Here is a 27,760-nt window from a genome sequence, read left to right as displayed (position 1 = left end):
ACATCTAATTCTCCACATACAATTATTCATAAGCCCCATTATAGGAAGAGAACCCCACCCTTACCTTATCAATTGAAGCAACTCAATGGGTCTCCGATTCACACTTCCGATAGGGCACCATAGATGGAAATCTTCAAGCTTTGTTCATCTTCTCCAAAACTTGCCTCTTTCTCTTCTATTCTTGTTTCCTCCAAAAATGACAACTACTCATTCTCATCTCTAAAACCCTAATTTTATCATTCTAATTGGGCTTAGTCTATAACAACTCTTCTTTATTAAACTATACAACTCAATTTAGGCCCAATAACACAAATAACTCCAAATAACCATTTATATCACTTTTATTAATATTCCATCAATATAATATTTCTGACTTATAAATAATATTATTCTTAATATTATTTTCCGACTTCAATTTAATAATTCCAAATGTGCCCTTAAATAACACCGACAATCCAAATTCGACTAAATCGAATATTTCCGGTCTAATTTTAATTACTCAGAAAATTCCCAAAACTTCAAATATTATTTCAATAATATTTCTAATACTGAAAATATCAAAACTCTTGATTAAATATCAATCCGCTATCCCAAACTAATACCGACTAAATCGTCTCAAAATACAAAAACTTCACTAAACACTCCGAACGTCTAGATTAAGCGAATAATCGAATTTCCAGGCGTTACAGTATTCATGAATCCACTTGATCCATAACGAGTCAGTTTTCATATTCAAATTCCAGAGCAACTTTAGCGTACAGAGATTGTTCCAGATCTCCAGATCTATGATACTCATGCCACCATAAGCTTTAGGTTTGCAAACCTTTTTCCAGGCTATGGGGGATTTTCTGGAAACATCTTTACCACTTGTCCAAAGAAAACTTCGACATATTGAGTCAATTCGATGAAGGACTATGCCTTAAGGAGAGGCAGAACTTGCATCCAGAAGTTCACCACTACAAACAGAACACTCTTGATCAACATAATTCTACCATCATATGTAAGTAACTTAGAGCTCCAATGAGTTACTTGTGAAAGAAAGAAGTGAGAAAGTGATGATAGAGAAAAAATAGAGAATGAAGAGACATTTGGTAAGTTTGATAAAATATGAGATTTGTATTATTTTAATAATAAAATTAAGAACTTTATTGTGCAAAGACCAAATAACTACAATTTTAATGTGGTGACAAACAATCAAATAAGGGTATTATGGACTTTTCCACAGCCATTAATTTTCTTATATTATAGATATTACAAAAAATCGTATTTTTATTTGTTAAGGATTAATTTTATAATTCCTTTTATTTGTTACAATGAATGATTTATTTAATATATACAAAGTTCAATATTTTTTATTATTATTTGTGAGTTTCAAGAATAAAAATATATGAGATGAGACATTACAATGAAAATAAGTAGATAAAATTTTCATAATAGTCATGTAGGAGTCTAAAAATGGGATTGCAAGAAAAGTGGTTTGATTAACGCATTAAATAATTTTAATCAATTTTGATGGTGAAAAATTGATTCTCCTATAATGAAAAAAGAGAAAATAATAAATAAGAAAAGTAGATATCTTATGAGTAATTGTTATAGTCCCTTGAGTTAAGGTTGTTCAGTATTGATTAAGATGAAGGTAGAAAAATAAATGAGAGTTTGAGAATAGAATATTAAAAAGAAATCATAGTAGTGCAAAAATGATGTATTTTATGAGATGACTACATCAGTAGATATGTCTATCCCATCAATTTAATGAGTAGATATTATGCATGCATGCTTTTTCCACAATAGTAATTGTACTTATTTTACTATTGCGTGAGTTTTTTTTTTTTTTATAAAATTAGTGATTGTGATTTCTCAGAGCGGAATAATTTTAATCAGCTATATTAAATATTTATTTTAAATTTTAAATTTAAGTTTAAGATTTAATAGATTATGATTTTTAATAATATAGATTATGATTTTGTTTAAAGAAAAATAATATTTGTATACAGAAAAAAACTTATTATTAATCTATATTTTTTTATATACGAAAAATTATATTTGTGATACAAATTTTTTTGATTAAAAAGTTGTATATGTCTATTATGATGCAAAAAATTTATATACAATAGATGTCAGTAGGTTTATACTACTGTTATAATAAACTTTTTTAAAACGATTTTATTTTTATATATGAGAGAAAAATGTCTATTGATTCATTTTTTTTAAACGATATCTAAACAAAATAGATATTTGTATACTAGAAAAAATTTTATTATTATAAATATTTTTATATACGAAAAATTATATTTATGAACCAAATAGTTTTTATTTCAAAATGATATACAGGAAAAAATATTTTATTGATCTAAATTCACTACTACAAATTTAAACTATAATATATAATATTTTTTGAAAGACTGTATCGTTTATAATTTCATTCCAACAAAAAAATATTACATATGATTTCCTAATGAATTAATATATCTCTTTCTATCTTTTATTCTTATTTTTAAATATTATTTTCTTTTTTATATTCATAATATTTCTCTTAAATTTTTCTCATATAGCTTCTATTATTCACATATTTTATAACAAAATTGTATTTTATATTAAAAAATTATATTGATCTTAATGTTTTTACGGGTAACGGACATTTTTCTATACATTCAATTTTTTTTCACAAGTACCAGACATTTTTCTATACATTCAATTATTATTTTTTCACGGATATCAGACATTTTTCTATACATTCTATTATTATTTTTTTTACGAATATAAATTTTTTTAATTAAAAAATATACATCTAAAACAAATGCGAGTCTTGTATCAAAACCTGTGCGATATAAATGGGTTTTGTTACTAGTTTGGAGCAACTATAAGTGGGTCAATGTAGGGATATTAAATTTCAAGATTACACCAATACTTTAAATTATGTTTTACATGATAATAAAGTTATAAAACATCAATTTACAAGCAATTAATTGCAGGCGGTGAGATAGAGATTCACGAGAGAAAAAGAAAAGTTCAGGCGATGGATTAGAGATGTGAGAAAAATATAAAGAAAATGAATATAATGAACCGGGGAGTATTTAGATCATGTAAACTTGTTTAATTAAATGGTTTATTTAAAGGTGAATACTTCGGTACCTTGAGTTTAGTTGGGTACCGGTACATTTATCCAATTAAATAAAATTATTCATTGTCATGTCACATTTTAAATTATTTTTATTTTAAAATAAATTAAATTTTTTAATTAATTTACACTAAAAGTATTGGTACCCAACTACTTATCACGAGTACCTAAGAACTTACCTTATTTAAATGGTTCACGTATGAGAGATTTAATTGATTTCTCATTCTAGGTTAGCTCCATCCCATTCAACTATCTTGGGATTCCTGTAGGCGCCAATCCAAGATCCTTGAAGACTTGGCAACCGGTGTTGGATGTCGTGAGATCTAGACTATCAAATTGAAACATAGTCAATTGTCATTTGGAGGTAAAGTGGTTCTGTTAAAATTTGTCTTGTCTGCAATTCCCATCTATTTCTTATCTTTTTTCAAGGCTCCCTCGGGTATCATCTCTAAACTTGAATCTTATTTTAAACAATTCATGTGGGGCGTTAGTGAGGATTCGAGGAAAATCAACTAGATTAAATGGGATAAATTTTGTAGAACTATAGATGAGGGGTGGGGTGGAAATAAAGAACTTGAGAGATTTTAACTATTCGTTAATAGGCAAGTGGGTTTGGAAAATTAGCAAAGAGAGGTGTGGGTTGTGGATTAAAGCTCTGACAGATCGATATGGCAGTACCGGGTTTTATTTAGAACAAGTGATACTTATAGCTCATTATGGTGGAGGGACATTTGCCTTCTAGATATATGAGATCGAGAAATTTTAGAGGAGTATTTAACGAAGGGGAATTATAAGGCACGACGAGCAGAAAATAGAATAGAGAGTTCTAAAGATTGGTTTGAGATTTGGCACAAATCAGTTCCGTCAAAAGTATCGTGTCTAGTCTGGCGGCTTTTTCATAATAGGTTGACAACTAAAGATAACTTAGTTAGGAGAGGCGTCTTAGCCTAGGATAGTATCAAGTGCATGGGAGGCTGCGATGCGGTTGAAACGGGTCCTCACCTTTTCTTTGAGTGTCCTATTTTTGCAGGTTTATGGTTTCACGTCATCAGATGGTTTGATCTGTCAGCGGTTCTGTCAAATGATGGCTGGGAGCATTTTGATCAGTTTTGTGCGCTTGTCGTAAATGTTAGAAGTACAGTTTTAAGAGTTAGAACAATTTGGTTTGCTTGCATTTGGATTATCTGGAAAACAAGAAATTATGTTATTTTCAAGAACAAGGCAACAACACTGGATCAAATGTTTGAAGGAGTCCAAAGGTTGTCCTGGTTCTGGTTAAGCAACAGGCATCAATCTCTTCGATGCAATGTACATTAGTGGCATATGGACCCTTGGATAATTCTTAGATAGGTTGTTGAACCATGATCTCGCTGATTATAGTGTTGTAGAATTTGATCAGCCATGTAGTTTGAGTCCATTTTCTTGTAATCATTGATCTTTGACCTGCAAAATAATAAACAATTATATAAACCTGAGGCGCTGTCCTTAAGGATTTATCCGCCTCATCAGCGCAAATCCCCCAGGATTCAACAGGTTCTTCCCAGATTCTCATTATCAATCTGAGGTATCAGAACAACAAGAAATACTCTTTGATGACCGGAAGATGTAATCCAAAAACAAAAGAGCAACAAAAGAAAAGGAAGAATAAAAAGGTTTTGTCAGATTATCACGTTAAAGTATTTTATTTTTTCTACTATTTCTAAAAGTAAAAGAGTAGACATACATATACATATAAGAGAATAATATATTTAATGACTTGGACTAAGTCAAGTCAATATTATAATAAATTCATTATGGACCACATTAATTTTTGCTTTAAATTATGAATAAAATAATAATAGTAATTTTCTTTTAAAATATTTTCTCTTATTTTTCACTTAAAATTGAGACAAAAACTATTTAAAACTTTTGAAATATCATCAAAATTTACAACAATCCCCCACATATTTCAAAAGTTATTAAAAGTTGTATAAAAGAATTTCCTGGATTAACATCTTGGGTGTGATGCATCAAACTAGTGTAGCAAGCTATATGAACTAGTCCTAGAATGATAGTACTTAACATACAGTGAAATTGGTGTAGCAAGCTATATGAACCAAAGACACTTTATGTATGTTAGAGGTCTACCACTCACATCACACCTCCACTGTTCTTGTTGTTGGCTCTGTGGTGCGCTAATAGGCCATGCGCGTGCCTGGTTATTTCATGAGTGCTCTAGAGATTTCGCCAAGATCTCATACAAGCGGCCCCACTCAACACTCATATAGGTGATTTCTTCAAGTGTATGCTGCAAATCATACACCACCCATAAGGGATATGAAATTCATTAGAAGCTACGTAAGCTTATCCTCTCAATAATGCAGTGTCTAGCACTTTCTCATTTACACCATAAGAAAATGACGCAAGCAAAAATTAATCAAATAATTTTTGGTGCTAGCAGAACTAACAAGTGACTTGTTCTTACCCATATGAACCTTTTTCATGGGATCTCCAATCATAGAGGTTGGGTTCCTATCACTTGTTAATTTCAATTAGTTAAGTCCAATTCCCCTCGATTTGTCACAAATTAATTTCTTCCTAGGACTTTTTGTCAAAGGATCGACTAGGATCACTTTGACCTCATTATTTAGTATATTACCTCATTATTTAGTAGCTACTTTAATCACAAATGAGGAAGTCACAATTTTTCTTCCTAAAAAATATTGACTAAGACGTCTCTAAGTCAATGAATCTCAAATATTACTCAAATTTTAATATTAAACTTGGTCTCCATAATTAAATTCATACAGGTCCGCTTATATGACTTATAAGCGACATCATTATTTCTCAATAAAAATAAACATAAATCTATTTAAGATTTTACTATAAAGATGTGCTTGAATATTTTTCAAATGACAACACCCCCCACAATGAGAAATAGTTTCATATTTAGTTTTATTCTCATTTGAATCATATATTCACATCAATGTATTATTCTAATACATTGGAGCATCCATTATAAGGAATATCACAATTTAAATTATCATTCAAAAAGTATCTCATGTGATTAAAATTCAACGTATAATTTTTTTTTTAATACTCAATAAAAATAAACAATTTTTCAATAATATAAAAATTTATTCTCACATTAATAACAATATTATATCAAATTTCTCTAATTATTATTTCATATAAACTTTCCAAAAATATATCAAAATAATAGAAAATTTCTTTAGCCACCTCCCTATGGGGGTCACCCCCAGCGAAAATCCCAAAATACCCCTGCTTCGGAAATGAACTTCCGAAGCGCTTTTTTTTAAAAAAAAATTCCAGACTTCGGAAGTGCATTTCCGAAAAAATCCCAAAAATTGGGATTTTGACAAATTCGGAGATGCATCTCCGAAACAACAAAAAAAATCTAAAAAAATCCCAAAAATTAATTTTATGATATTAATTAATTCATATATCATAAATTGGATATAATTTATGAGTAATGAATAATAATAATTATATATTTTGATATAATTTATGAGTTATGAATAATAATTATTATATATTTCTATTATGATTCATATTTTAAAATTTAAAATAATCTTAATTAAAATAATTAAAATAATTTCACTTACAAAATGAGTTATAATTTTTTATTTATATATTTATAATAATTATTATATATTTACAAAAAGAATTAAAAAAATGATTGTTTTAATTTATATATTTATATAATAATTATAATAATTATTATATATTTATAAAAATTATTATATATTTATATATTTATATATTTATATAATAATTATTATATATTAATTATAAATATATTTATATATTTATATAATAATTAAAAAAATTAAAAAAATTGTGTTTTAATTTATAATAATTATTATATTATTATATATTTATATAATAATTATTATATATTTATATATTTCACTTATAAAATTAATAATTATTATTATATATTTATATATTTATATTTAAACTAATTATTTTATATTTTACATAATTTATTAGTATTTAAATGAATTAAAATTCAAATAAATAAAATAAATGTGATAAAAATAAAATAATTAATTTCAGGATGTTTACAAGGTCCATAGACACGTTTGGGATCCATTCTTTAGGCCCATTAGTCCAAAATACCAAATTGTGCACTCAGGGTTTTGTGTTTTTTCTTGTGAATCGACCAACTTCTGAGCCTCGTATTTCCTCCAATTTTTATCATATGAACGTGCTCTTGAGCTTTTTAGAAAGCTTAGAGTGTCCTCTAAATGATGCTTTTGGTTTCATCTCAATTGAGTCTACCATGTTCAAGTTATGAGCTTTGACCCAAAAGGTGTTTTCGTTGACCTTTTTGGAGGACCTGTAATGTATTGGTCCATATCTCTCAAATGAAGCATTTTGAGACTTGGCATGTGAGAGACAAATTTGTTGAGAATTCAATTTCCTTCAAAATAAGCTTTGGATGGGAAATTTTTGATGTTCCATGTGAAAGTTATGGCTGGCCAAAGTTGGGTTGACTTTATCCTTAAAACCCTAATTTAGAAACTTAGGTTTTTGATGATTTTGGAGCTTTTCTTGATAAATCATGATCAAACTTTGATAAAATGATGAATATAACTTCAATATGAGGAGCTTGACAAAAATCAGGAGTTTTGACTTTACTTTGACCATAGTTTAACTTTTAGGTCAACCATTCGATTATTGATCGTTTGAACTGTAGATTGAGCAATCTTGTGAATCAGAGTTTGAAACTTGGCCTGAGGATACTATGAGGCATATGAGAGACCATGAAGTCCAATTGGGATATCAGAAGTTCAAGTTTCTTGATTAAATTCGAAACCCTAATTTTGGAGGCTATTGTTTTAGGAGAGATGTCTTTGAGTCCTTGTACTTTGATCTAAGAGAAATAGTATGGGCAAATTTTGGGGTATGAAACCATGTACATGATGTTGAAACTGGTTCTAGATTAATTAATTGTGGAGAAACTTTATCATTGTACATGTCTTTCCCCATATAGTTTTCACTTATTAATGTGTTATGTGAAACAAATATCTTTGTATTGGAGGTATCCAATATATTTGTATTGCACAATAGAATTTAGACTGAAAATGTGTAATAGAAAGATCTTTGAATATTAAACTTTGAATATTAATGTGTTATGTGAAACAAATATCTTTGTATTATTGGCTCTTTCTTCGAGTTTTTACTACGTTTGTATTAGTACAATTGAAGCACATGCCATTGTAAGTCAGAAGTTTACAAATTTCATTTAAATGTATCGTTGGTAAAATTGGTTGTATCATCTTGGATATAATATGATGTGAATAATTAATATTGAAAAACCTGAAGTTTCTTCAATCCAGTAAATTTTTGTTTGTTTCTAAAGGAAATTAAAAATTAGAAAAATTGAGTTTTTCATGACATTAATGGTTGCATCGACCAAAATATCATGCAAAATATTTATTGTCTACTAACAACCAAAAGTTTGTGAAATTGTTTTCTCAGACAACGGTCTAGTTTATTTTATTTCTTTTCAGAACTTTCTTGATAAGTATCACATATATTATTAAAAATTGATATTGAATATCCTGTAGCACATGTTCATATAAAAAATGGACTTGAATATCCATTCTTTAGACGTCTAAAGTTAGTTTCATGATTGATACTTATGAGAGTATAACTTTTAAATTATGCTTTGGGAACATGCAATCAATTACATTAAAATATTTATTCGCATCAAGCTAAAAAGATATTATATGTTAGTCCCTCCCTTACCTTATAATTTATTCTAATATTTCTCATCTAAGTGAATCTTTGGGTGTGTTGTGTATAATCCAATTGCTTCAATATAATATATTATAATGAGTCATGAAATAATACAAGTGATATGAATCCCAATTTTGAGGATATAATTTGAGCAAATAATAAAATACTTGATTTTAAACCAGTATGCTGATTATCACTTGATGATAAATTAATTTTCCCAATATTATGGGAAGAGAATAAGCAATTGAAGTCATGAACAAGAAGTTCAAACGAACAATTTTAGATCTCGATCCTCATACAAACCAATATGAATCAGAAATTCAAAAGATTATACATTTATTCATTTGCAAATTTTATACAACCAATTATAGATTATAGATGCTAATACTACAATCAAAATAGATTCTTCTGTTGGGTTATCTAATAGTGCAAATGAATTGAAACCGTGCATGAAGCATGGTAGAAAAGTCAGTTACAATATTAATAATCCTCTACCAAGCAAATAAGCTAAAATTAAAGATGATCCAAGTGAGGATATGAAAATTCTAAGTATTTTGACATAACTTATTTTTAGTTCAAGAAGAACTAATCAGGTACCTCAAATATATGAAAATAAAGAGATCTCGATAAAACACGTCATAAATGGAATTTGATGAAATCAAAATAAAGTCAATATTGACAAATGTGTTTTGACAAAATATAGCGGTAAAGATGATAAATGATAATGAGGATCACGAATCAAAATCTATTAAAGATTATAGACAAAGTGAGAATTAACCAAAATAAACATATCCAATTGAGGAAGAATTAATTCCACTTAATAAGCGACTCGCCTTTGGACATGTAACTGGAACACCTCAAGGTGTGAAACCGATTGGATATATTTGAGTTTTTGTGAAAAAGCAAAATAAGACTGGTATAAAGCTTGATTTTTTGTTCAATAATTTTCACAAAAGACCTAAGATTGATTTTGATAAAAACATATCCACATGTAGTGAATTCAATTGATTTTCGATATTTAATTAGCCTTGTAGAACATGAAGAGCTTAATTTGAACATGATGGATGTTATGAAATCTTATTTATATGGCTCACTTAATAGTAACATTTACATGAAACTCCCTAGAGGGTTCAATATACTAGAGGCACCTAATTTTGGATCTCGAGAAAACTACTCCATCAAATTGAACAACTTTCTTTATGGATTGGAACAATCTGGACGTGTGTGGTATAATCGCCTCAATGAATATTTAGTAAGTTTTAGATATACAAATAACTCAATTTTTCCTTGTATTTTTATAAAAGGATGTAGAAAGAATTTGCAATAATAGTTTTCTATGTGGATGACATAAATATTATTGGAACTCCAAAAGAGCTTCCAAAAGCTATAAATTCCTTAAAGAAAGAGTTTGAGATGAAGGACCTAGGAAAAACAAAATTATGTCTAGGCTTACAAATTGAGAATTTGGACAATGGAATGTTTGTGCATCAGGAAGGTTATATAGAAAAGTGTTGAAATACTTCTTGTTAGCTGAAGATTTCGACAGGCGAAAATGTAATGTTCTAAATATTATGCTCCGAAGTAGAAGCATGAAGGATGGTTGTGTAAGACCATTTCGAGCCTCTTTATATAAGGAATATTTTACTATGTCGAAGTGGAGTCCAAGTTAAAATATCTTTGAAGTCAAAGAAGTGAAAGACTTAGAAGATTTCGAGATATTTTGAAGATACGTTTTGACAACCATGTTGCTTGCATTTCAGAACTTTGAGCGGGAAGGTTTTGAAATTTAAAGTAATTTATTTTAGCCAGAGGGACGGTGGAAGTCTCAGAGAATCGAAGCGCATGCAAAAGGCAACGTGGCATTTCGTTAGGGGAAGACCGTTAGGGTCTAATCAGTATAAATATGAGTCTTAATGTTAGGATTTTCGATGTTCAGTTTCTACAAAATCACTTAATATACTCAAAGTATCAGCGTAGATAAACGAGTTTGCAGAGAATGTACGTATAAGAAACACCATTGTTATCTTTTCAAAGTTATTTACTTATCAATAGAAAGTCTTTTATATACCTTTCGAAGCCCATTTACTTTTCCAGTTTGAAATCTCTAGTTTTAGGATCATTTACATATTTTGTACTTTCCTTTAGTCTTTTTACAATTGATACCTTTATTCCATCCCTTTAATCGAAACCATTTTAATTTATATTATCCATAGTCATAACATTTAAGAAATTTTCAACACCTTTTGTTAAACGAAGTATCATTAGAACAGGAGTTCAATCACAAGTGTTATAACCAAAACTTAGACACATGTCCTAAGATCAATCTAATCGATCCTGCAAGTTACCAAAAGAAATAATTAATTTGGAAGACTAGCGATTGTTTATCAGAAACCATTGTAAACACTTATATATGGACAAATATCATCTATTGTCTACTCTAATGGTTGTTAGATCGTTAGATGTAGAAAACGATCCTTTAAGCCCCCGAGAAAAGGATGAAAAATTAATTGGTCCTAAAGTACCATATCTCAGTACAATTGGAGCACTAATGTACCTTACTAATTATACACATCTTGTTATATCATTTGTAGTCAATTTATAAGTAAGATACAATTATTCACCTACACGAAGACGTTGGAACGAAGTCAAACATATACTTCGTTATCTTAGAGATGTAGGTTACTTGTCAGATTATCACAATGGTAGATCATAAACATGTTATTTGTTTACATGTGATAGTACATCCATTTCATGGAGATCTATGAAACAACTCATGGCAACAACTTCATCAAATAGTGCATAACTACTAGCACCACATGAAGTCATTTCGAAGAAGAAATTTTAAGCAACTACTACAAAGAATATTGTCTCACATATAAATGTATGCATGAGGGGGAAAAATATATATGTTCTGCACTCTTTTTTTCTTCACCAAGGTTTGGTCCCACTAGATTTTTCTGGTAAGGTTTTTAACGAGGCAATTCACATTTTTAAGGGATGTTGTACTCTTTTTAACGAGACATATCCTCAATGGACATCCAAGAGAGTGTTATAAATAAAAATGAAAGTGGATGTCCATCCTTATTATCCTTAATACTATTCATATTCCTTCTTAATGACTTTAATTTTACATCTCCCTATATAAATAGAATCACTTTATAATGTAAATTGTACTTTTAGAAGAAAATAAAACAATATTAATTTCTCACTTCTCTTCCTCTCTTTATCTCTATTCTATTCTTTTAGTTAGTTTTATAACACATTCAAATTTTTACTTTTTATCATTTTCATTTTCATTTTCATTTTCATTTTCATTTTCACCTTCTCGTCTCAATTAAAACTTTTTTTTATAATAAACAAAATTGTATCATTTTCATTATATCATCTTGATTAAATTTTTTTATAATAAACAAAATAAAATCTACATTTTATAATACTACTTAAAAACTTAACTTTAACCCCCACGAATTGCTCGAGCCTTATCGAGAGTATTTAACAATATTTTTTTTAAAGGTGAACACTCCGGTACCCTTGTCCAATCAATGTTATTATTCAATGTCATAACATCTTTTACAATTATTTTATTTTAAAATCTAAATCATTTTACCGGTATCTAATTATTATCATTGGTACCTAAGAATTTACCCTTTTTTTTTATTTATTATCATCTCATCATCACCTGCGGCGAGACACAAATTTATTGGTTTCTAGTTTCTACAACTCTAGTCTACACCGTGAAATTTTTCTCAGATTTGGGTGCAACCGCAACTTAATTTCATAAAGTTCGATGTTCCATCGTAATCTGCCGCCATTAAAGTATCTTTTTCAACAAGAAGTTCAAAAGAGTAGTCAGCATCTTCAACAATTATTCAGCCCCGTCCACTCTCAATCCAGCATTCTTGGAGTCTCACAGCATCATATAGCTTTGTAAGTTCAAACACAACAGGATCATCCACCGGATCACTCTCGACTCCAACTATGTAAACACCACTGCCAACTGGACAAGATAGTATATTGTACACAATTTATACCAACAAAGAATCAATTGGTAAGAGATTTATTTTCTACAACCAATTTCTTAAATACACTACTTGATTATGTTGTAAGAACTGGTGGATAAACCAATTTAAACAAACACATTTTCAAATGTTTGCTAAATAAACAATATAAGAATTGTTTTTGTTAATAATTCACATCTATGAATATAATCCAAGTAATGTTTTCCCTTCCGGATGAGTCACAACTCACAAGCACTTTTCTAAGTCTTTCTTTCTCCAAAAAGTATGCTAGAAAAATGTTTTCTGCATATTACGTCTCCATATCGCATATAAGAGACAGATGACAAAGATGATTAAATAAGTAAAGAACTACATGACATATCTATGAAATTTTATGAGAACCAAATTAAGGACAGTATGATTATATTCCATATAGATGCAGAAAAACTTGCTTACAGTTTCGCCAAAAATCTGTCACTAAGCCAAAGAGTAGGTAATCTGAATTTTATATATCTAACAGGATAACCTACTAACCAATAATACAACACTTCACTTTACAACAAATTTGCTCCTGAATTATGTAAAATAAATAATTCCGATATTGTGTTGCTATAGCACACAAGATCTTTGCTATAATTATATGGCTATACACTTTTCACGTTTATTGTATTGGAAAACTAACAGCAAAGTCCATCCCATCATCTCCTTTGGAAGTTGAAGGATTTAATTGCATACGCGAACACGAATGCAAAAAGAATGCAGAAACCAGCTACCATTGTAGCAGCAACGCATAGGAAATCATGTCTGTACCCAAACACTTCTCTGAGTACTAGTTTTATGGGTACCGATTGTCCATCAGTTAGCTTCACCAACTTATCATCACCACCATACTGTGAAGTTAGGAGACCATACAAAGTCCAGGCTACAGGGTTTGCCCAGTAATACCATCTCCACCAAATAGGGATTCTCTGTAAAATTTCAAGGAGAAAATGAAGTCATTGGATGACGGATAGTTCAGAATATAAATACAAATTGATGTATTTCCACTCTACATATTACAAATAACATGCCAATCGAAAGAGTCAAGAGTAGTACTCTTTAGTTTGTAAAATACTTCGAAAACAATAAGTAATGCACACTTGCATATTCTCTGTAAAAATATCTAAGACTGGCATCTTGATTGTAACAATGACTCTTTTGAGAGTTTTATACTGTAAATGGAAGCAATAAAGCATCAGTTTCCATACCTTATGAGGAATCATAAAACCACTGAAAAGGTTCCACAACATATAACATGGAGCACCAATGATGGCAGCAACGTGATGATTTGGTGTGACAGCAGTAGTCATCATCCCATAGAAGGTAAAATATAACATAGTAAAATACATGAAGAATAAGTACCAAATGAACCTATCGAAGGTCCAGACAAAGGAACCCATGGAATAGAATATTGAAGAGTATATGATAGCCTGTGCGAACACGTAAGGAAACTCGATCACAACCTGCACAACGTAGCATTACACATAAGTCAACCTACTGGAAAACTGCAGATTCCAGGCAATGAGTAATCCTATCTGAAAAAATACCTGAGCAAATGCAAAACTTAAAGCCGAGTACATCCCTGCAGCTCTTTCTCTATACGAAACAAATCTTTCCACGGAAACAACTGGTTGAACAGCTGTTCCATTTGTGATGCCAATGAAGAGGATTGCTGAATACATAGATCCCATGGCATTAAATAGATCTAGCTGTGTCTCCCTTTACAAATACAAATATGGGAGTTGCATAAGGTTGATGGTAAAAGAAAAAAATATGTATCAGAGAAAAAGTATAAACAGTATCAGATGCGGAAAAAATATGTCCTTAAGTGCCCGGAATATATTTATATGGTAGAAGGTGTAAACTTTCGATCATGGCTAAAATATTTACCGACATAAATTTAAAATATAATTAATGGTAAAATAAAAAATATGTATCAGAGAAAAAAATATGACTTTTTAATCTACCATTTTGCCTACCATTTGGTTGTTTAAATGATTTTTTAATCCCACATTACTCTAGAACCTAAGTTGGTAAATTAATGTCTGCTGTATTCTGACTAACCAACTGATTGTGTCAACTCATTAGTCATTATTAGTGTCTTGCGGGGCTTTCATAATGTTAACAAATATATAGGATCTATCATATCATAAATACTGACTTCTGGCAGGAAAGCATTGCAGAGATTTACCAACTGATAAAGAATGGACAGGTTATGATGCATTTAAAACAAGTTGTTGTTTGAAATTGAATATCAAAGAGAAAAAAAGGAGAGGGAAAAGGACCTTGTTGCACCAAATCTCCAACATATCGTCCCAAGCATCAACGAGATGAAGATAGTGTAAAAGAAGCGAACAGCAGTGTACTGTGGGTTACGCCAGTAAGATAGATTTTGCTTCCAAAGACATGTTAGGAACTGCTCAAAAGGTGACCGACAATACTTGGTTGGAAAATGCAATTCTTTTGAGTTACTGGTTGGTATGCTCAATCTTTCGACCAACTCTTGGTTATATCTGAAGAAAAAGATAGTATATTAACATTTAACTTACAGAAAAATTTCAAGTACAAAAGTTGCAGCTAAAAACTACGCATACTGATATAAACTTGATTTACGGTAGATTTCTGCAAAGTCCACTCCAAGACGGTTTTCTTCTACTGAAGAAGTAACCTCCAGCATCCATGTCGCAGGATTATATCCAGATCTGATCTTTTGAACTCCTTCGATTGCCTACATAGATATTAACATTATAAATAGTTGAGGATTCACCATTAAACCATAAACCATAAACCATATAGAACATTCAGAAGATCTATGCAAGCATCAGCTGACCTCAAAATAACTGACTAGTTCACTAGATTTAGGGCCAAGTGGACCTGCATATATAAGCTCTCCTCCCCGCTTCATAAACAGAAGCTGTATAAGAAATTGAGATTTCATCAGATTTATGAGATGATATTAAGTGTTAAAGAGAAGTTCAAATATAAAGATAACATATGATGCTCTCTCAGAAACCATCAATTAAACTAAATTAGGGATAGGATAACAGAAATTTTATATATAACAAAATAGAAAGAAATTGTGGCATAACAGCATACACAACATAACACTATCAACATTAAGTAAGCAAGGGGAAGGGACGGAGAGGTGATGTTGCCTACTAACAGATACACCTTTAAATTCTCAATTATAAATGTAATGCCCTCTCATAAGGAAAATACCTCATCAAATGATTCAAATATGTCTATGCTAGGCTGATGGATGGTGCAAACAATCGTTCGCCCAGTATTTACTATATTCCTCACAGTTCTCATCACAATGGCTGCAGCCCTGGCATCCAATCCGGATGTGGGCTCATCCATGAAGACTATAGAAGGGTTGGCAACTAGTTCCACTGCTATAGTTAACCTTTTTCGCTGTTCTGTTGACAGACCATCTACTCCAGGTAGACCTACTAGTGCTCCTCTTAGTGGAGTGAGCTCCACAAGCTCCATTATTTCCTCGACAAAGGCCTGACAATAAATGCGGAAAGTTATTCTTTCTATTAAAAATGTTTAAAGTTATTTTGTGCTTGTCTCTATACAACGGAAAAAAGCCATACTGTCACTATGTCTCACCTTTTGTGTCTCCAAGTCAACATCTGAAGATAATCGAAGCCAAGCAGAAAAGAGTAAGGATTCCCAAACTGTCAAGCCAGGGGAATGCACATCAGACTGCTCACAGTAACCTGAAATTCTTGCAAAAGAATCTTGTCTTTTAGGATAACCAGATATATATACACTCCCTTCTATGAAACCACCAGTTTTTCTTCCAGCTAATACATCCATCAAAGTGGTTTTCCCAGCACCACTTACTCCAACCAATGCTGTCAACACACCAGGCTTAAAAGCTCCAGTAACATTAACAAGCAGCTGCAGTCTTTCTTCTGATACCCCTTGTTGTTTCAACTCCTGAAGCAATCATTGAACGAAAAAGCATTTAGTCTACCGGATTAATTTAAAAAATATATAAATGATTTGTTTACGTACCAAAGGGACTTCCACATAGTAATTGATATTGCTGAAAGCCATGGAAAGAGGTTGAAATGGGAGAACCATTCCTCTTTGCTTAAAATGCTTTCCTGGGAAGATAAAACAGTTGGATAAAATGTTAAGCCTTATCTATACATATAGTCATGTAAAAGATGTATGTATAATCTGAAAATTATATCAACAAACCATTTGATGCCGAATGCTGCAAGTACTCTCTCAGCTCAACAACAACGCTTTCACCGTTTCTTCTCTTTTCTCTTTCTTGCAGCTCACCTTTTGAAACTACAGCTTGTTGTCTTCCCAAAGCTGAAGTAAATATTGGGAGAGCAAGATATTATATAAGATGTCTTCCTAACGAAGTAATTTTGGTCTAAGAAGATCAAGACGGAACCACAACATCAAACAATTAGAGTGATTATATAAAGAATCATGAGTCTTACGATTAAGGTAAGCTAAGAAGATTGTGAATAGAAAGTTGAACAAAATTGTGTATCCGACTAATGCTCCAACACCAATCCAATACCAATAGCTCTCAGTAAACAAACTCCTCGCTTTTAACACTGCCTCGCCCAATGGATAAGTGGTCAGGTTTCCAACTTTCTGTAAACAAGATTAAATAGAAAGATGAGTCATTAAAGATGCATGCAGTAATGAAATTGCTGAAGAGAACTCATGTTAAGTAGATATCATATCATTACTTCGCAATATTATCATCTGCATTTCAAAACTAGAAAAATAGTACCAATGGTACTGAAAGAAACAAATGATCACAATCACAACAAGAATTATACCTTATCCCAGGAATGTCCAAGGAACTCATTTACAGAAGCAGAATTCTGTGCATACATCAAAGGGGAAACCCAAAAGCCCCATATCCACCAACTTGGTATACGGTCTGTCTCAAAATAAGTTAGTCAGAAAATTTAGTTTACCAAAACAAAATTTGAAACATGCAGAGATTGTAGTTCCCAACTAACCTTTTGAAATTATATATCCACCAAGAGCCATTACAACCAACATAGCAAATGATCCGAAGGTATTGGCCACTATCATATTCCGACCCAAGGATCCTATCAAGCGAAACAGGCCTATAGACATCTGGTGCAGAAAGAAAAAAAGCAAGAATTGCTGAAGAAATCTGCAGATCCAGATAGACACAAAATAGTTACTCAAGAGAAACTCTTGGAATGCATGAAAACACTAAATGAACATAAGAGTTATTACCTAGTAAATGCAGGATCATATCCACTTGAATAGTATGATACCAATACCCAGCATCCAGCCTCCATGAGAGAAGTTGGGATACTAAGGAACCAAGAAGGGAGGGTATATGCCCAGCTAGGATAGAAATGCAAGTCTCTATGCTTGTAAAGAGTTGGAAGCTTTGCAACTAACATTGACACTTCCGTAAAACCATTGAAAAGAATAGTAATCATAGAAAAATACAGTGCTCCAAGATATAAGCCCCCATCATCAATTGTATCATGGTGCATCGTTGTTCGGAAAAAAACACTCATTGTAATTAAAGCAACCAAGATCAGCTGAAAATAGTAAGTAAAAGTCAATATCCGCTACATAAACCTTTCATAGCTATATCCATCTTGAGCCAGAAAAGGAAGTCAAATTAAAATAATCAAAAGAGACATGAGTAAATGCAAACGCATAACAAAGAAGATTAGGAGATTACAAGAATTTATGCTTTTTCTTGAAGTAATTTACATAGAACTACTTGTACCGTAGATTTTATATTGGTAGGATTACCTGAACAAATTTAAAAATGTAAATAAATGCATTTCGTTTTATGAGAAGCTTCTGCCACTGATAATTAATCTTGAGAAGTTCAAGCCTTTTTGCTCCATAGGAACAAGTTGCCAAGGCGGCTGGATGATTATAGCGCTTATTGAAAGGAATATTTAGTTCCTCAGACAAAAGCTTTCCCTCACGATACAAGGAAAATGCTTGGGCAAATTTCCCAGCAGGTGTGTACCGGTAAGGGCGGTCGAGAACGGACCAGTATTGCTCTTGGTCCTTCTTAGACGTGACCTGTTGATAAGAATTTTAAGTTTTAACAGTTACTGAAGTTAAAATGTATTAAGAAATATTCATTCCAATATCACTACTACTCACTTCTTGTAAAAAGTCTGCTACATTTTTTCGCTCAGGACAACTGAATCCCATCAGTTTGAAAAATTCAATAGCAGCCTCACGGGGCCCCTGATAAACAATCTGACCCTCGGACAAAAGAATAACATCATCAAACAACTCATAGGTCTCAGGAGCTGGTTGAAGAAGTGATATGATTGTGGTTGCATCAAGTGCCCGTGTTGAATGCTTGAGATATCTGATGATCTGATATGTAGTTGAACTATCTAGACCAGTTGATATCTCATCCATAAATAGCACTCTTGCAGGTCCAACTAGTAATTCGCCTGTAAATCAGACATCAACTTATTAGCATATTGCAAATGTTTTTAAGGCGCCAGTACAAAAGACAAGATAATCCACTAATATGTTTCACTAACCTGTTGTAAGCCGCTTCTTCTGTCCTCCCGATATTCCTTTGAGCATTTCATCCCCCACCAATGTGTCACCGCACATGTCCAAACCTAATATCTTTGTGAGAAATATTTTAGTACTTTTTTTTTACTAAACAACCAAATAATCATACAAATACACATAATTGTAGCTTACGAATATATTTTTAGATAACTTGTCAAACAATTTAAGAACATGATGGAATTAAGCTTTGATGATTTTCTTTTCTTTATTGGTATGTCTACAGTTTTATTATGCACCACCAACTCCGTTAGTTGAAAAAATATTCCAAAATCAAATAGAAGTCAACAAATATTTCAGGTCATACCACATAACAACTTCCTGTGCATTCAAGAGTAACATTATTTAGGGAATACCTTCATGATGTACTCAACCACAAGATTTGTTTCCTGTCCACCGAGAGCTAATGACTGCAAAATGAATCTTGAGTAGATTAATTTGTGACCATGAATGAAGTTTAAAATTGTTAAAAGGAAAAGAAAAAAAAGAAGATGAAATGAGTATGTACCTTCATGAATAAATCAAGATCTTCATCGGGTTTTATTCCAGAATTCTTCTCTCTTCTAGCAAGTTCCATCAACATATCTGGTAAGACTCCAGAATTTAGTACACAGAATCTAAAAGAGCAAAATTGAGTATAAGTAACATGATTACAAAAGAAACACACCGTATTTAAATCCAGCTCCTTGACAGCAACCAGCAAACTGGAGAGTTTCCCTCACGGTCATCTCTGCTACATGCCAATCTTGTTGGCTGACATAAGCTGCTGTTCTCTGAGGAACAAACTCCTTCAGACCATGTCCATTGTAGGTAATGTCCCCTGACATCTTCAAAGGGCATGAAAGAACATAAATTAGATAGGAGGAAAACAAAGTCTTAAATTGAGGATTGTAGAATAGTAAGTATAGGCTACTAGTTATGCTATTTACTAAACAATGTTATTTCGTATCCAGTCAAGTTATTGGAGATAAATCCAAGCAGACTGTGGCAAAAGCCCAAATATAGTGTCTCCAGTTAATAAGACTTTGGGGAGTTGTTTTTATTAATTTAAATCTCCATGCAAACTACCGATGCTACTCGGTGTAAGCATGTTTTTTTCTACTAGGAAAGGCTTTTCGTACAAGATATACAAAACAATATTATTGATTGAATACAAAGGAGTGATGTGTAGTTACTTTCAACATAAATTATACATGAAACTACTCATGTATTGCTTTGCACTCTGTCTGGATACTGACAACTTTTTAACAATCTTTTTGAACCAACAGTATTGCTGCAATATTAAACAGCTTGACTGGCAAGACTTCCTATGCTGTTGGCATAGTAGTTGGCCATCCAGACATATATAGGAACACCATAAGAATTTGTTCAACGCAATTGAATACTTAGTATACCTGCAAACCAGGTCCTAATCTGCCAGCAAGAGCTAAAAGCAATGTTGTTTTTCCAGAGCTTGGCGGACCCAATAACAATGTTAGCCTGCAACAATAACAAAACAACAATCTATCAAACTCAGTAAAACAAACAGAAACAAGAACTACCATGCATCTAAGGTTTATAATTATTGGGAAACGAAATATTTAAAAGTATTTATTATTTATCAATGTGATTTTCGTTTGAATCATGTGTATAAAGTGAAAATAGGTATCTTTATTTACCAGTGTCAAGTATATCACATATTCACATGGTGTATAGTACAGCATTCAAAACATAAGATATAAAAAAAAAGAGGTGTGCTATTTTTACACGTTTTTGGTTACACAGTATATTACACCGTATTTCAATAACACAGCAAAATCATCTTTGCACAAAATCCAAAAAATATAAATTATTAAAAATTAAAAAAAGTATGTTTTTTCTATACAGTTACGGTGTAGTGTTAAATAATAGTGTACAAATAGCTTTTTCCAAAAAAAAAATAAGAACCACGAGCTGAAAACAGTAAGAAAATATTGTTTTAGTAACATAAATAAACATTTATTTGTAACAAATATACTTTTTTGAAGAATAAACATTTAAAATAATTGAGTTTTATTTCTATTAAAAAAGTAGAAAAATTCCATTTAAATAGTACATTTTTTATTTATTTATCACTTGTAAACATTTATGTATTTAAGGGTTAAATTTTCTTAAGTAAAAAAAAAAAAGGGTTAAAATTTTCCTTTTAAAAGTTTAAATCATGTCATGATATAAGTGAACCAACTGTTCAGGTCTTTTGGTTAAATTTAATTTCAAATATTACTTTAGGATTGATTGATTCACAGTTTAAAAGTATTGCTATCGACATTGCATAAAAAAATAAAACTTGTTAGTCAAACAAAAAATCCCTTTTGAATGATTAATGAAAAAATATCGTATTATTATAAAACAACTATGTTACTACCAAACAAAGAATCAAAGTTCCCACCACGGCTAAGGATGAAAGTGATTAAATGTCAAAGTGTGGTTAACGCTAGATGAACGCATCATTGTGACTTAAACCCTGTAAGCACCCAATATAGTAAAATAGCTTTCATCACTTACCTTGAAGGTCTAATAATCCCACTGATATCAGAAAGAATTGTCAATTTGCTTCTCTTTCTTCTGTATAACCGCAACTGTCTTAAAAGAGTCTAATCACAAAACGAAAATCAAATTAGCAAGCTATTATAAACTGAAACAAAAAGAAAATTTAACTCAAGGTCTAAAAATAAAAACCACAATGAACTGGAAAACCAAAAAAGAGAAAGGTAAAAAAAAAAAAAAAAAGCACCTCAGTCATATTACAGATGAAATTTGGAATTGTAGGCAGAGCTCTGCTTCCCACATGTACAAAAGTCTCAATGGTTAAGTTTTGAAATCGAACTTCAATCTTCGGAAACTCCAAATGAACTCTGTAGAGATCGCGCATCAAGTAAAACAAATTCAGTGAAATTAATTAACTACCATAAATTTGTTTTTTACTTTATCTACCTTCATATTATTATTACAGCTAAAGCAAGATTAAGAAATTCAGACTAACCCGCTATAATCTATAAGTTAAGGTGGACGTGATTTTAGTAAACATTAGTGTCTTTTAATTATAGCACACAAATTTGATAATAATTGAATTGATTTTTTTTTTTCCGATTTTCACCACCAATATCTAACCCATTGAACCGTTTAATCTGATTCGGGTAAGTTCTGGCATCAACTCCGGTGGTCCTAAAATTGATTTTAGTTCAAAATCAGCCTTCTTAAAATGTTAATAAAGACTAGATGTCAAATCAATTATAATTGAGAACTTATAAAGATGCGAAACCAATTTAAAACTTGAAAATCACTTTTGTCTCATCTATGAGTGTATCCAAATATTTATTAAGTGATTCTTGCTTACTATGAATAGAACATAAATTGTAGTACTACACTAGATTCGAATTATTCAAACATTAAATCTTCAATTCAAACTCAATTTTAAGCAAATCAACTTTGCAAAAAGCAATCTACACAAACAAACAAAAAGTGAATCAGAATTCAGAACTACCGCCATTTCCAACTTGATGAACGACCTATTAGCGCAATTGATTAAGAATCAAAGTTCTAGTATTCTGCATTTGCTAACAAGAGCGAAGAATGAAAAAAAAAAAAAGGAGTGATGATAAAGGAAGAGGTGAAATTACGCATCAAATCGGCTTCTCATACGGTGGAAGAATCTCTCAGGATCATTATCAACGAAATCAACAAGCCTTTCCAAAATAAGCTTCTGCTCCGGCGTCTGTAATTCACTCACATCGATCTCTTTCTTATCACCGACGAGATTCTGGAAGATTCCTCTCCGCGCTCGCTTGTACGTCGGCAACCTCTCCAACGCCGCCCAGCGTAACGCTTCCTCGTCTTCTCCTCCCTCCCTAAACGACTCCGATCTGGCGAACGCGTTCTCCGCCGAGTTCCACATTGCTCAGTGCTCAGCACTACCAATTCTTAATTCTTAACTAACTTTGATTTGAAAGGAGAAAGAAAAAAAGAGAGTAAGATAATAGAGAGATAAAAGAGAAATTAAGAGCGTAATGAATGTGATGAATGAAGAAGTGGTTCTATTGTTATGAGTGTAGATAGGTAGTTGAGAGGAAGAGAGGAAGCATTAATGGAAGAGTGTACTCTCTTTCTTGGTTCTCCACAGACTGAGTGGGTGATTTCCATAAAGCTCAGTATAGTAGTTGTGTTGTTTGCTGTTAAAAAGGACTCCCTCATTTAATAGCCGCGGGAAACACAAATAGCATGATGGTGCGTGATACTTGACGCGCTTCCAATCTTCACTCGCTTCACGATTCTTAACACCTGTTTATTGTGTTCTAGAGAGGGTATTTCGGTCATTTGAGATAACCAGTTCAATCAACCATATTATGTACTGTAGTACTACTGAAACGTAGCAATAATGTAGCGTGAATCATGATGCAATGAAATGAAACCAGTGCTTTGAAGTTTATTTACTTATTCTGATTTGGGAAACGGTTGTATGGGACACAGGGTGATGGATTTATTGCTTAACGTTTTTAGTGATGTACATGCGATTAGAGCATGTGGTGGTTTGCACTTTGCTATGCCTGTTTTCGTGAAAAAAGGCTAGTTCAAGATATTTTTAAGCAAAAGGAGATGTTATTATATGTTTGATATGAACAAAAAGCGTTGGAGTTGATTTTGAAATAAGTTATTGTCTGTCAGGGTAAAGCAAGATTGATGTTATTCTTCATAAGATGCATGAAAACCTTAAAATATTTTTTCTCGGTTCCACTTAACTACTATTCTATTTATTAAAATAAATATATCTATTTTTTTTATAAACAAACTAGTCAGAGACCCGTGCTGTCGCACGGGTGCATTATTTGTGGTGTAGTATTTTTGAATGATACGAAATAATGTGAGGTATAAAAGTTTGACTAAATTATATATATAAAATGGAAATAAATCATTAGAAAAAAGTTTTATTAATAAGATTTTCATAGATAATTTTATAATGCTTTGCAATTCTAACACCGAGGATTTTGAGGACGGGTAATTTAATTATGATATTGTGTAAATAACTAAAAAAATATGTAGTAATTTAAAATCTTCGAATAATAATCATGAAACAAAAAATAACAACAAAATATTTGTTAATGTGATAACACATGAATGAATTTTAATGTAATACCACTTATATAATATCAAATACAAATGTATAATTTTAGATATAAATGCAAAAATTAAAATGATTTACTTTTTTAAAAAATGAACACATTTAATTATATTAACTAATCATACACAAATAAGAAAAAAATATAATTATGAGATGGAGAAAAAATTAATATTTAAAAATAAAAATTTTGTCTCTTGAATTAAAATAATGATTGATTAAATTAAAATCAATATTGTTTTGTTAGTGGCCCGTGAGATAAAAAGGTGAAGGATTATTTTGTCAGTTACCAAAATGTCTATTTTGCAGTGTAAATTTGAGGCAAGGGAAATTTAGGGAGTTTGGTCAATCTCTTAGTATATGGTTAAAAAAATTGATCTATGAAACGGAAAGAGAATAAAAAGAATTTTAATATTTGAAAAAATAAATAAAATATGTATTATGTTGATAGTGACCCGTAAACTATAGCCTAATATTATGTAAATTTATTTAATATTGTATAAAATATATTTAAAAACATGTAAATTTAAAATGAATGAGTCAATTATAAATGAATAATAATCATAAATATGCAACTATATTATAAATTGAAATTGTACTTTAGAGAGAGAGAGAGAGATAAATGAGGTAGTGTATTATGTTGTAGAAAGTGGGTGGACCAATGAAAATGGAACATTTGGTGCAAAAGTTAAAAAGGTGAAGTGTTATTTTGTTAGTTACCAAAATGTCCATATTGTAGTGTAAATTATTTTTGAAAGAAGGGCAATATAGGGAGTTTGGTCAATCTTTTATTATATGTTAGAATAGTAGAATAGTAGAAGTAGATAGTAGAAGATAGTAGATAGATCAAGTATAAAGAGCACAAGAGGTGCTAAACATGGGTATGGATCCTCTAACTTCCATTTCTCTAACTTTCTCTCTATCTCTCTCTTAATCTACTTTCTCTCACATATTTTTTCCTCCAAAATCAACACCACTATTTCCTTTATTTCACTTAAAATATGCCTAAAGTCACCCTAACTTTCCCACTAAAAAGTTAGAGAATCCTTATCCATTAAACGGGTATGGATCCTCTAACTTCCATTTCTCTAACTTTCTCTCTATCTCTCTCTTAATCTACTTTCTCTCACATATTTTTTCCTCCAAAATCAACACCACTATATGGTTATAAAATAACAAAAACCAAAAGTATAGAAAACTCAATTAAAAGAAGTTGAACACTCTAGTATTCTTGAGTTTAGTTGGGTATCAGTACCTTCAACCAATCAAATTATATAATTTCATGGCACATCACTTATTTATTTTAATTTAAAATTAATTAAAATTTTATAACAGTTTAGACTAAGAGTGTATTTGGATGGAGCATTTTAATGAAAAAAAGTAATTTTTTGAGGGAATTGAAAATAATTTGAACAAAATCCATTGTTTTGATGAAAAATATGGAGAATTATTAAAATGATGTAAATTTATGAAGTATTTTAATCAAGTTAAATTTAAAGAATTTCAAATGACACCAAAACGTAAAGAATTTGAAATTGCTCCAAGACTTAAGTGTTAAATTGTTTATTATTAATTTTTCTAAATTTGCCAAATGGACCAATATTTTATTAAAATTTTAAATTTATTCCAAAAAATTTCCTTAAATTCCAAATAAGTCCCTAATAATTTTCCAAATTTACAAAATGGTCCCTCAAACTTTCAAAAATTGCAAATTAGTCCCTATTTTTTTATTTTAAATTTGACCCAAAAGTTTTAAAATTGATGAAAATGACCAAAAAAAATTAACAATGAATCATTTTAATACTTCATCGAAACAAAAGAATTTAAAATTGAATGAATTTCAAGTGAATCGTTTGAATTGCTTAGAATTTTAAATTCCTTGAAAGTTCTTAATTGCCTCATCCAAACACTCTAAAGGTATCGGTACCCAATTTGAATTCATGGGTACCAAAGAATTTGCCTTAAAAGAATCAAACCAACAACTATGACACAGAGCGTTAATACAAAGCCCTTCTCGGGTTGATATATCATTCCACCCAAGAAAGAGGAAGCGGGACTTTAAATCCTAGAAAGAACCAATCTCACGCAACGCAAGTAATTTTATCAAACCAACCCCGTCAAAATTTGCTAAAATGAGACCTTTAAAAAGGATATCATTCCTACATTTCCAAATAACCCAACAAGTGATTAAATAAAAAAAACAACCTGAATCTAAGACAAAAGCCAACAACTACAAGATTGTTCCAAAGAAAGAAGACAATCCAAAATGAGACAAGAGGAAGAAGAATCAACAACTCGAAGGCAAAGACAAATTTTGTTCCACCACCTCCTAAAAACAGAGCAATGACAAAAAAGGTGGTCTAAGTCTTCGTCCACCTCGAAACAAAGAGGACAAACCAGATTGTGAGGTCCCTCAGCACACCACGCTTGAAAAGCTCCGATTTAGTTGGAAGTCTATTCCACAATAAACGCCACTCAAAAACTTGGATTCTACTTGAAACATTTGTTTTCCATAAACTAACCAAAGTCGTGGAAAGTCGAACATCCAACCCCAAGTACGAGCATCCTGATACGAAATGCAATCATATGAATTATTAACGGATAAGTCATTGACATTCCTCCGCCAAACAAAAGAATCAGAAAGAGAAATCCTCGGTTGCACTGAAACCAACAAAAAGTAATAAATCACTTATATGAGGTTCCAATGCCTATAAAGCATGACTTAACTTCCATCTGATGGCCCACTCCCAGACACCATTAATCCACACCCTCAAATGAGCAACCTTTGAAAACAAAGGGTTCGCCAACAAATACAAATCCGGAAATAAGTTGGCAAGAGGAGACTAACTAATCCAAGGATCCCGCCAAAAATCAATGCAAGTGTCGTTACAGAGTTTGCAAGAAATAGAGGAGGAGAACCAATTTGCCATAGGTTCTGACTCCATTCTACCAACCCCACAAAGATCCCTCCACCAAAGCGACACTTTACTCCTCGAGTGAAAAGTCGAATCTCCAAGCATAGATGTTTTGATATCTCCATACCTACAAGAAAGAATGTTAGTCCAAGAAGAATATTCCTCATTCAAGATGCCCCACTTCCATTTTCTAACAAGAGCCAAGTTGAATTTTGCACAATGTTTT

The 27,760-nt window shown here is 31.3% G+C and overlaps 1 protein-coding gene across 1 annotated transcript; it reads right to left on the bottom strand.

Annotated features, from left to right (window-relative positions):
• Window positions 1–13,271: 13,271 nt before the first annotated feature.
• Window positions 13,272–23,666, bottom strand: LOC131634137 (ABC transporter G family member 32-like). The gene is made up of 24 exons (XM_058904798.1): window positions 23,127–23,666; window positions 22,241–22,361; window positions 22,012–22,100; window positions 20,883–20,967; window positions 20,156–20,315; window positions 19,997–20,073; window positions 19,845–19,898; window positions 19,455–19,545; window positions 19,060–19,361; window positions 18,694–18,975; window positions 18,157–18,473; window positions 17,910–18,070; window positions 17,724–17,827; window positions 17,373–17,532; window positions 17,119–17,238; window positions 16,930–17,021; window positions 16,519–16,851; window positions 16,123–16,413; window positions 15,734–15,817; window positions 15,498–15,631; window positions 15,189–15,416; window positions 14,451–14,622; window positions 14,112–14,366; window positions 13,272–13,832 (listed from the first exon to the last, which is right to left on the bottom strand). Exons 1-24 carry the CDS (start codon window positions 23,399–23,401, stop codon window positions 13,563–13,565), a joined length of 4,257 nt encoding a protein of 1,418 aa, XP_058760781.1. The 5' UTR covers window positions 23,402–23,666; the 3' UTR covers window positions 13,272–13,562.
• Window positions 23,667–27,760: the final 4,094 nt, after the last annotated feature.

The sequence above is a fragment of the Vicia villosa genome, linkage group LG1, assembly GCF_029867415.1.
Source record: "Vicia villosa cultivar HV-30 ecotype Madison, WI linkage group LG1, Vvil1.0, whole genome shotgun sequence".
Taxonomy (NCBI): domain Eukaryota; kingdom Viridiplantae; phylum Streptophyta; class Magnoliopsida; order Fabales; family Fabaceae; genus Vicia; species Vicia villosa.
Note: the sequence above shows the minus strand (reverse complement) of the source record. Positions and strands in the feature narration are given on the sequence as shown.

Bases quoted from the DNA above. Each gene is read 5' to 3' on its own strand.
- LOC131634137 (XM_058904798.1), bottom strand. From the start codon at position 23,401: ATGTGGAACTCGGCGGAGAACGCGTTCGCCAGATCGGAGTCGTTTAGG. The intron at 17,533-17,723 runs GTATAATTCTTG...TCTTGTTTACAG, and splicing joins TTGGACATTCCTGGGATAAG to AAAGTTGGAAACCTGACCAC. The intron at 17,239-17,372 runs GTAAGACTCATG...TATTTACTTCAG, and splicing joins CTTCTTAGCTTACCTTAATC to CTTTGGGAAGACAACAAGCT.